The 8,640-nt window shown below is 28.7% G+C and overlaps 1 protein-coding gene across 1 annotated transcript; it reads left to right on the forward strand.

The window, feature by feature from the left end:
- Positions 1-4,259: 4,259 nt before the first annotated feature.
- On the forward strand, positions 4,260-7,115 carry LOC101508310 (purple acid phosphatase 17-like). The gene is made up of 7 exons (XM_004513190.4): positions 4,260-4,507; positions 4,783-4,939; positions 5,338-5,445; positions 5,760-5,884; positions 5,976-6,104; positions 6,619-6,686; positions 6,790-7,115. Exons 1-7 carry the CDS (start codon positions 4,322-4,324, stop codon positions 7,004-7,006), a joined length of 990 nt encoding a protein of 329 aa, XP_004513247.1. The 5' UTR covers positions 4,260-4,321; the 3' UTR covers positions 7,007-7,115.
- Positions 7,116-8,640: the final 1,525 nt, after the last annotated feature.

Here is an 8,640-nt window from a genome sequence, read left to right on the forward strand (position 1 = left end):
ATGAAGTATAAACCGTTCTACACTTTATTTGCTAAGTAACCCATTGACATCACGTAATTCATCATTTATGTATTTGATCTTTGCAATTATAATATTTTGTTGATTTTGATCTTCATAAGTTTTTTTGTTTGGTCCGTAACCCACAAATATAGTTTCATTTTAAAATAGTCATTCCATTTAACTTCTGTTACAAAAACTGTAACACCGTTAAACTTAAATATAATTAAAACATAATTTTTGTAACCTAAAAATAAATCACCACTATAATTAAATTATAACATCTTTTTAACCTAAAATTAACCTAACTTTTTCATTCTTATTCCTTATAAAAACCTAAAATTAACTCAAATATTTTATTCTTCTTCTCTGATATATTTCATTCTTCTTCTTAAAAAACTAAACTTCTACGTAAATTAGGGTTAAGGTTCCTAATACAATATTAGTACAAAATAATGAATGTTTGTTTGTTTCTTCTTTCGATCGGTTCACTTCAATGTTCTTTGCATTGATAAATGAAAAAAAGTGAAATTGAAGCTAGTGATTGGGAATTGGTTCAAAATGATAAATCAATTGTTTCCGTTATCAACGAATTGAATTCTCATTCATCAATTATCAGATCCGATCATTTTCAATTCCGACTAACATTTCCAATTCGATTTCTAGTAGTTCTAGTTCCACCAAGAATCTAGTCAACAAATTAAAAAATCTGGTCAACCAGAAAATTTACACAGCGGATTTCACCTTGAAATGATTATTATATAAGGTAAATGATGGAGTTAAATATCACTAGAAGTGTTAAAAATAATTTTCAATTGTTTTTAAAACTATCCTCTCGCAGAGGATGGCAAACCCGAGGATGGGTTTTTCAAACTTTCAGATTTGAGCTGAGCTAAAGAGTGAGAGCAAAATATGAGAATGACACACAATTTTTATACTGGTTCACCCAATGAAAGCTATGTCCAGTCCTCACACTCTTGTGAGATTTCACTAATGTTCAAACAGATCAACCTCTCACAGAGGATGATTGCAAATTGTGTATTCTTTAGCTTCACCAAGCTTACAATCAGGTTTCAAATATTTCCAAGTGTATCTCACATGGAAATTACAATGTGATATGAGAGTGATTGATTCTTAATACTTTCTCAAAGGATTTACAAAGATCTAATGTAGGATTGTAGAAAGTATGAAGAGAGGATGAATGTTGTTTCTTGAAAGCTTTAAGATCCTTGATCTTTTTAATGCAATGTGTTGTGTCTTTGATGAAGAAGAGCTTGCTGCCTTTTATAGAAGTCTTATGATGTTCACTTCATATGCCAAGATTCTTATGACCGTTGGAAAATCAATTCAAAAAGCCCAAGGTCTTTTCTTATAATTACGAAACTGCCATCTAGCTGTCCTTGGACAGATGCAGTCCATCCTCAAGTACGAGGTTGCAGATTTTCTGGAAACTTGGGGCATGTGATGTTCTTTTCTCTTTCCTTTCTTTAACGCTTGTAAGACCATGTGATGTCTTTTTGGTTCTCCTTTATTCAATGCTTGTAAAGGCTTCATGTAAAGTCCTTTTCTCTTTCCTTTCTTTAAGACATGTGATGAGTTTCACTTTTGGCTTGTTTGTTGTTGTCTTTTTGAAGATTGACTTTATATTATTTTTTAATTCACACAAGAATGATCTATAGGTCTGCTTGTAGCCTTTGCACATGATATGATGGGTTGCTTTTTCAAATGTGTTGACCATAGACCCATCCTAGTGTAATCCTTTCTCGTACCTTTCTTTTGCCATCTTACTCCTTCTCTTCAAAAGTTTTTCTTTATTTATTCTTTAATTGCCTTTGTTTAAAGAATCAAACACTTTATTCTTTAATATTGTTTTGCCTTTGTTTAATTTAATAAAACAATTCATTTCAGCGAAGATGAGTATTCTGCAGATTTGAATATTCATCAACTCGCGAGGCCATCATCAACATTTTACATGCTCCAGATTTAACTCAGAATTGTCTTCTTTCTGCCTTAATGAATAATAACTTGTTTTCTTATATGAATACACTCAAAAGCACAAATTAGTCATTAACCTCAATCATAATCTTTTAATTAATTTTGTTATCATTAAAACCATTTGAGAGATATTTTGTCTCAACAGTAAAAACTAAAAAATGTTGAACCAATATTTCAAAAGAAATCCACTGATATTATCTTAATATCTTCGATATCTTTAATAATATAATACATATTGCTATCTTGCAATTAACGTGTGAGTATTGATGCTTTAAACCTCAACCAATAATTTCAAAAGAAATCATTTTGAAGTTGTTAATTTTATATTTTTTTAGGGAAGAAGAATAAAGCATTTAGAGTTAATTTTAGGTTAAAAAAAGTTATAATTTTATTATGTTGGGAGTTTATTTTTAGTTTAAAAAAGTTATGTTTTAATTATATTTGGGTTTAACGGTTTACAATTTTTGAAAATTTGATTAAATGACTATTTTAAAATAAAACTATATTAGCAGGATAATAATAATAATAATAATAATAATAATAATAATAATAATAATAATAATAATAGTAAAGGTTAAATCATAAGAGTTAAATAAAATTTTAATTCCTATAAAATTCTAAAATATTATTTTTAACCCCTATAAAAAAATTCTTAACACTTTAGTGCGGAAATAATTTTGTTATTCAGTTTTAGTGTTTATTTTAAAATACAAATTGTAAAAATTAATACCTTTAGTTCCTAAAAAAAATCCCTATAAAATCAAAATAATAACCTCAAACTCTAAACCCTAGCTACTAATAATAATAATAACCTCAAACCCTCAAACTTAAACCTTAAATCCTATAACACATAACAAAATAATATTTTTATTTAAATTATAACACTCGACAAACCACATACTTAACAAGACAAAACATAAAAAGTATGTTAATTGGGAGGAATATTAATTTGACAAAACATAAAGAACCAAAATCAGTTTTTTTATTCAACAAAAAACATACTAACTTAAAATCAACAAAAATCAATGATAACAAGAAAAACTAACAAAAACATCAACGTGAGGAATACACGAAGAACCAAAAAATTTAAATAAATAAAAAAATATCAACAAAAACAATGTAAAAGAAATACATGAAGACCATAAAAAATATGAAAGAATTAAAACGTAAAAACAACTAGTAAGATGCAAAAGTCAAGTAAAGGATGAGAAAGAAAAATAAAAACTTGACATGTGTAGAGAGATTCAAAAACAGTAGAAAACAAGAGTAGAATTTTGAACGAGAGTTGTATATATATTTTCAACTAAAAAGTCTTAACAAAATCCATTCTACTAAAGAACCATCAAAATTCGTATAATTTTTAATATCAAGAGACAATTTTTAAGCTATGAAAAATCAGAATTGAATACCATCAAATTTTGTTGTCTCTTTAAAAAAATCTTAAAAATCTCAATTGAATACCTCAAGAAATATTTATACCTTTTATAGCATTTTTCTCAATTAAAGCCCGCCAAAATGTAATAAGGAAATGCTAGTAGTAGTTTCATACTCTTAAAAGCTTTTGTAATTATAGTACAAGTTGTAATGCTTAAATCTTCATTAACAATATGGTTGAGCTGTTGAAAATAGATAAAATTAAAGATTAGCTTTTGAAAATTGATGAGTTTAATTTTATACACGTTTAGTATAAAAAGTTTTACACAATCTACAAAGTAATTTTATAAGTAATTATAATATTACACTTGAGATTCATTAATAATGTCTTATTAATTGATGTTTTGCTTGTAAAACTTGAGTAGATGTGGGTTGTTCAAAGTGAATGTTGTTTTAAGAATGATATTTTGATTCTAAACTTATGTTAAAGACTTGTAAAATTGATAATTAAACGTGGCTGTTCATAATGGACACTCTTTGTGCATTGCTGTGTTATACACAAATTCTGTTGGATGAAACTGTTCTGAATTATTTGATATTGTTGAAATTGAATTTGAAATAAGTTTGGGGTGGTTTAATTAAAAAACTCTTATCCCTATATGTGAGTTTGAGAGGGTTTCTAGGGAATAAGATTAAGGACACAACTATTTTACCAAAATTAATTATTCCTCAAAATTTCATTCAACTATTACCCATATGTTACATTCCATAAATAGTAATTTCCTTGAAACTTGGACCCCCATTGCATAAACCTCTCTCTATCAAAAAACTTTTGGTTAGTTATCTAAGAATTTAATTTAGCCCTCTCAATTAATTGTTATCTAATCTTTCAAATAAGCTCTTAAAATACTCCATTAGCACCTAAATTCTTACAAAATCATGATTGTTAGTAACCATGGCTTCTCCATCATCTCATCTTCATTTAGCAGCAATAATTTTATGCATATACTTTGTGGTACCAATTTTTGCAGAGCTTCAAAGGTTCCAACATCAACCAAAGCATGATGGATCCGTCAGTTATTTAGTGATTGGAGATTGGGGCAGAAAAGGAAGATATAATCAATCAAGGGTTGCCACTCAGGTTCATCGTCATGATTCATCCATCTTCTAGTTTAACTAATAAATATTGATATTATTATATTGAAGATAATCAAATATCACTGAACTTTTCAAAATTAAAAATCTTAACTAATTATATATATCTTGTAAAAAAAAACAATTATACACAAAAAAAAAAATCTTAACCAATTGTGTTAAAAAAAAAACAGAAGAATTGGTTATTATAGCTTTATTTTATTTTATTTTATTTAAAAATGTATTTATTGATCTCAAATATTAATACCATGAAAATAACAGATGGGAAAGGTGGGAGAGAAACTTGACATAGATTTTGTTGTATCCACCGGAGACAATTTCTACACGAATGGATTAAAGGGTGTAAATGATCCAGCTTTTCTAAAGTCATTTTCCAAAATTTACACTGCTAAAAGCCTCCAGAAGAAATGGTACACAGGTAACTCAAATTGCTTCAATTTTTCTAAAATCTTTCTCTTCTCACTAATCATTTCAAATTACTCTTTGGCCCCTTAATTTATTTTAAAGTTTCATTTTGATATCTTAATTAATTTCAGTTCAAAGATCAATCTCACTAAAGGACCGAAATAGAAAGCAAATTAATTAAATGACCAAAATAAAACTTGAAAATAAGTTGAGGAACAAAGACACATTTGATTCACACTTTTATATAAAGAATGTTTTTACATTTATAAATTGACTGTAATTTTTTTATATTACCAATTGATAATAAATATGAGAACTCAAAATGAGTTTTATCCTTTTAGAATCACTATTATTCATTACAAAATTAAATTAAAATATACACTAAATGTTTTAACTCAATGTCTTGTACAGTTTTGGGAAACCATGACTACAGGGGTAATGTACCTGCACAATTAAGTCCTCTCCTAAGAAAAATTGACAATAGATGGTTCTGCCAACGATCATTCATCCTTAATGCAGGTAAAAATAACAATAGAATATATTTTTTCAATTTTCAATTCTTACTCATAAAATGCTACAAAACAAATTATTAAAGAAAAATACATGGAAACTAGTTTTACAATATTCCTAGTTAAAATAGGGTATATGATAATTTTTTTTATTAAAAGAACGATTATTATATACTTATATGACATTATTATTTTCATGTTGGACAACGGTGTAAAATTGTTTTACATCATCGGTAAAATTATTTTACATTAATCAATACATAACTATTATAAAAAAACATTATTTTTAAACATGTTTATTTTTTTGTTGCTTGCTTTTCCCAGGAGTTGCTGAATTTTTCTTCATAGACACAACCCCATTTATAAATGATTATTACAACTTTTCCGAACATTTTTATGATTGGAGAGGTGTGTCTCCTAGGAAATTTTACCTCAACAACCTTTTGAAGGTACCAAATATAATTAGCGGTCGATTCTAGAAATTATATCATATTGTCTCTTTATTTGTTTATTAAGATTTTGTTACATTTATGGTATAAGGAATTTGAATCAGCATTGATGAAATCAAATGCAATATGGAAAATTGTAGTGGGTCACCATGCAATTAGAAGTATTGGGCATCATGGTGATAGTCCAGAGCTTGTAAAGTATCTCATCCCAATACTAAAGGTATACATATATATTATTCAAATTTAAGTAGATAGGTAGAATAAGATAAGGTTAGACAATCATGTTATTATATCTAGTTTATCAAATATACCCTAAACCTAGTAGCCTTGGGTACCTCCTCAAGCTAACATTTTTGCACCTTTCAACTTGATTTTGATTTTGATACATATATATTATAATCGACCCATTCACACAGTCGTTACATCAGTAGTCATTAGATCAAGATTTGATAATTGAAATTTTAATTTTATATATCAGTTTTTATGAAAATCAAAATATATATTAAAGTCTAGATTGTCTGATCTCGATCCAACAACAATCAATGTATTAACTACGCGATTGCGTGAAATTGCTCACACGAGTCAATCCAAATCCATTTGTACCACCCTAAAAAATATAATTATGTCATGTCATGAATGTCACACGAGTCAATCCAAATCCATTTGTACCACCTTAAAAAAATATAATTATGTCATGTCATGAATGTGATTATGATGTTTCTTTGTATATGCAGGCCAACCATGTTGATGTGTACATGAATGGGCATGACCATTGCCTCCAACACATAAGCAGCATAGACGGGTAAGGGAAAAAAAACCACTCACATTATATTACCTTTCAATTTCATGATGAAAAAAGTTAAATTTTTTTTCTTATAAAAATAACTATTGAAATCAAAATGCAGTCAACTTTTGTATTTAACAAGTGGAGCAGGCTCAAAGGCATGGAGGGGAGATATTAAAGAGAGCCAATTTGATGTTGTGAAATTCTTTTATGATGGTCAAGGTTTCATGTCTGTTCAAATGACTGACATTGATGCCAATTTTGCTTTTTATGATGTATTTGGTGAGAATATACACCATTGGAATCTATCAAAGTACTCCATGCATTCCTCTGTATGAAGTATGCAGTTGATGCACAAGGAAATATGTACATAATTTTATGTAGCCTTATTTGTAAATAACAATCAATAATTATCTTGTATATTCTATTTTTTATGGCATTAAATTATCTTGCATGCTATTTGACTTGTGATTAATTAACAATATACTCCCTCCATGCTCAAATATGCAAATTTTATCTAATCTTTCTATATTTAATCTTAGTGTAATTTATGGCGTGGTCTCCATAATACAGTTATTTTTTGGTTTTAATCCATTGAAGTAAAGTTTTAAATTCATTCCCTACAATTCGTGATTTCTCTTGTTTTAGTCTTTATCGTCATATTTTCATTTAATTAGGATGACATGATATGTTGACATAACATACTATATGAAATTTTAGTACCACGTAGCACTGAAATGTTAAATAATCAATTTCAGTGTCATGTCAACATTCAATTGGTGATTATTACGTGGTATAGACAAAAATAAAACAAAACATTATTACAAAGACTTAACAAAAAAACTTAAAACTATAATTTATTGATAGCATTTTCATGCTTTTAATTACTTTAAAATGATACGTGTGCATGTAGTTAATTAATTATTGTGAATTATTGAGGAAATGATTGTTTCATTTCTTGAATCAGAATGATTACAATTATGGTTTAAATACAACAGCTCCTAGTCTAAGAAGGAAATAAATCAAAATTAAAATAGGAGGAATTTAGTGTACAATATGTTTGCGGTTTGGTTATTGTAAGGGATGTATTCCAACTTGATAATCCACCGTCTATCTTTTCTTTTATGAAATGTTTGTTTATCTCCACATGTTTCGTTCTATCATGGTGGACTAGATTTTTTCAATATTGATGGTTGCCTTGTTGTCGCACCAGAGACTCGTGGTGCAATATGTTGGTACTCCTAATTCCTTAAGCATTCGCTGCAACCAAATTCCTTCACAAATGCCATGAGCCATTGATCTGAACTCAGCCTCTATACTACTTCTTGCCACCATCGAGTATTTTTTACTTCTCCAACTAGTCAAGTTTGTTCACACATATGTGCAACACCAACTTGTTGACATGCGATCAGTCAAAGAACTAACCCAATTTGCATATGTGAACACTTTCACACTCCTAATTAGGTCCCCTTTTTGAAGTGAAGACATCTCTCGGGTGTCTTTTTGAGTAACCAATATTTCATACTGAGTAACCAATATTTGGTCTTGTGTGAGTATGGTAAATTAGTTTTCCTACCAATCTTTGGTATCTCTCTTTATCAACTTGGGGACTGTCTTCTAATTATTTTGTCAATTTAAGGTTAGGTTCCATCGGTGTATCTGTTGGCCCGCACCCTAACAATCTTGTTTCTTCCAGCAGGTCTAACACATATTTTCTTTGGGATACGTAGATTCCATGTTTGGAATGAGAAATATCCATCTAAATAAAATATTTTAGGTGTCCAAGGTCTTTGACCTCAAATTCTTTAGCTAGAAATCTCTTGAGTTCTTCTATCTCTTTGTCATCATCTCTTGAGATTATGATGTTTTCCATATAAACAATAAATATTGTCATCTTTCCTTCACTAGAATGCTCGACAAACATTGTATGGTCAATTTGGAATTGAGTAAAGTCGTGCCCCTTAACAACTCG

Source organism: Cicer arietinum, chromosome 4 (genome assembly GCF_000331145.2).
Source record: "Cicer arietinum cultivar CDC Frontier isolate Library 1 chromosome 4, Cicar.CDCFrontier_v2.0, whole genome shotgun sequence".
Classification (NCBI taxonomy): Eukaryota; Viridiplantae; Streptophyta; class Magnoliopsida; order Fabales; family Fabaceae; genus Cicer; species Cicer arietinum.

What these genes read in the sequence shown, in the direction of transcription:
- LOC101508310 (XM_004513190.4), top strand. Translation starts at nt 4,322, where the DNA reads ATGGCTTCTCCATCATCTCATCTTCATTTAGCAGCAATAATTTTATGC. An exon ending in CCAGAAGAAATGGTACACAG is followed by an intron (nt 4,940 to 5,337) that starts GTAACTCAAATT and finishes TGTCTTGTACAG; the next exon opens with TTTTGGGAAACCATGACTAC. An exon ending in ACCTCAACAACCTTTTGAAG is followed by an intron (nt 5,885 to 5,975) that starts GTACCAAATATA and finishes TTATGGTATAAG; the next exon opens with GAATTTGAATCAGCATTGAT.